The sequence below is a fragment of the Formica exsecta genome, unplaced genomic scaffold, assembly GCF_003651465.1.
Source record: "Formica exsecta isolate Colony F162 unplaced genomic scaffold, ASM365146v1 scaffold2546, whole genome shotgun sequence".
Lineage (NCBI taxonomy): Eukaryota > Metazoa > Arthropoda > Insecta > Hymenoptera > Formicidae > Formica > Formica exsecta.
Window position 1 is genome coordinate 1 of NW_021849821.1, and position 2,036 is coordinate 2,036.

The 2,036-nt window shown below is 32.6% G+C and overlaps 1 protein-coding gene across 1 annotated transcript; it reads left to right on the forward strand.

The window, feature by feature from the left end:
• Positions 1-82: 82 nt before the first annotated feature.
• LOC115236513 (cytochrome P450 4C1-like) lies at positions 83-1,824 on the forward strand (the record flags this gene model as incomplete). The annotated part of the gene is made up of 4 exons (XM_029809025.1): positions 83-230; positions 319-431; positions 538-775; positions 1,348-1,824. Coding segments are annotated over 4 exons (840 nt in total), but the record flags the coding sequence as incomplete, so codon positions are not given.
• Positions 1,825-2,036: the final 212 nt, after the last annotated feature.

A 2,036-nucleotide genomic window follows, 5' to 3' on the forward strand; every position in this document is an offset into this window, starting at 1 on the left:
CGAAAGAGGTACGCGCAAAAAGAAACATTAATAATACATTGTAATATATTAAGATATCGGTAGAATTTTATTAAATTAATTATTTGCACTACTTTTCGTTGGGGTGAATTCAACAAGTTTACAATGGATAAATGATAAATTTCAGGTGATACATAAGAAAAAGATCGCACGACGACAATCGCGAAACGGTTCTGCAAAATTGGAAAACGAGGATGACGAACTTGACATAGGTGTGATTATTATATTATCGTTATACATATGCTTTGATAGCTTGTGTAAATATTTTTTTAATTATTCTGATAAAATTTATTTCGATAGATAAGCGAAAGAGGAAAGTTTTTCTGGATCTATTATTAGATCAGAATGAGAAGGACGAAACTCCATTAACTGATGATGAATTGAGCGCACAAGTCGACACATTCATGTTTGAGGTGGGAGAAAAATCTTTGTAGTTTAACATAAAATTTCTTCTTATCAGACTCAATAATGTTATTATAACTGAGTGTTATAAAATTGTAAATAGAGATAATGATACAGGGTCACGACACAACTGCGATTGCGATGATCTGGACGCTCTTTCTTTTGGGCAATAATCTCGAGCATCAAGAAAAAGTTCATGAAGAACTCGAGGAAGTTTTCAAAGATTCAAAGACACCAGCCAGCGTAAAGGAGCTGTCGCAGTTAATGTATCTCGATAGGATCATAAAAGAAACGCTCAGATTATTCCCAAGTGTACCTGTGATCTCAAGAAAATTAGCGGAAGATGTAAAGATAGGTATGATAGGACTTTATTTCTATTAATATTAAGATAAAAGAAATCTTAAGATATTCACATTAATCTGGAAATTTGTAAATCTCGCAATTAAACGATCATTAATCCGGAAATTTGTAAATCTCGCAATTAAACGATAATATTTTTATTTAAAGAATGAAGAGAATGTGTTTCTATTCAGAGAGATAGCTTTTTCTTATTTATTAAAAGTTAAATAAAAACGATTCAGCAAAAGATCAATAGTTTAAAATCCATTTTAGACAGTCTCTTATTTGCAACAGAAATTTAGAAAAAGTTCCATTTACCATTTTCATATCCTGCATGTGTGCGTGCGTGCGTGCGTGCGTGTTGTGTTGTGTTGTGTTGTGTCAATTCTTCAAATAGTTTTATTACAAACAGAATTCTATTACGAATTATCTTGTGCAGATTTTCTAAACTATATTTAACATTATATTGTAGGTTTTACACAAAAGCTACATTTTTTAGACTACAAAAACATTTATATTGAAAAAGTTTATCGATATAAAATTGTATATGTTGCGTTATACAGTCTATAACAATCTGTTTTATTTTAGGCGATTATACGCTTCCGAAAAATGCTACAGTCATATTGGGAATTTCATTAACGCATACAAATCAGGAAGTTTGGTCAGATCCAAAAAAGTTCGATCCAGATCGCTTTCTTCCAGATAATTCGAAACATAGAAATCCATATGCCTACGTTCCATTCAGCGCTGGACCAAGAAACTGTATCGGCCAGAAATTTGCTTTACTCGAAGAGAAAGCGGTATTAACAGCCATTTTGAGAAAGTGGAGAGTGAAAAGTGTAAAAGCAATGGATACAGTTCAATACGGGCTCACTATCACTTATCGACCGTGCGAAGAGATATTCATCCATTTCACGCCAAAGAAATAATTAATTTATCATACCATATACTGTATACACTTTTATGTATACCTTGAAATATATGGTGACGGTTTCGACGTTCTCGTCGTACAGAGGATGACATGATATAACGGATCGTAAATACCGAAATCGTAATATTGGCATATAATAATGAAATTTTATATATACTTACGTTGAGGATGAACACTTGATGCGATACTTGTTATAATTTTCCTCGAGATATTTACTTTGAAACAAAAAAATGACGAACGCGAAAAATACAGAGCCATTTGAATTTTGCGATCCATCGCGGTGCATTTCGACAATTACCGCAAAATACGAAATCGAATAATTAAGTATCTCAGTAGATAGTGGGCA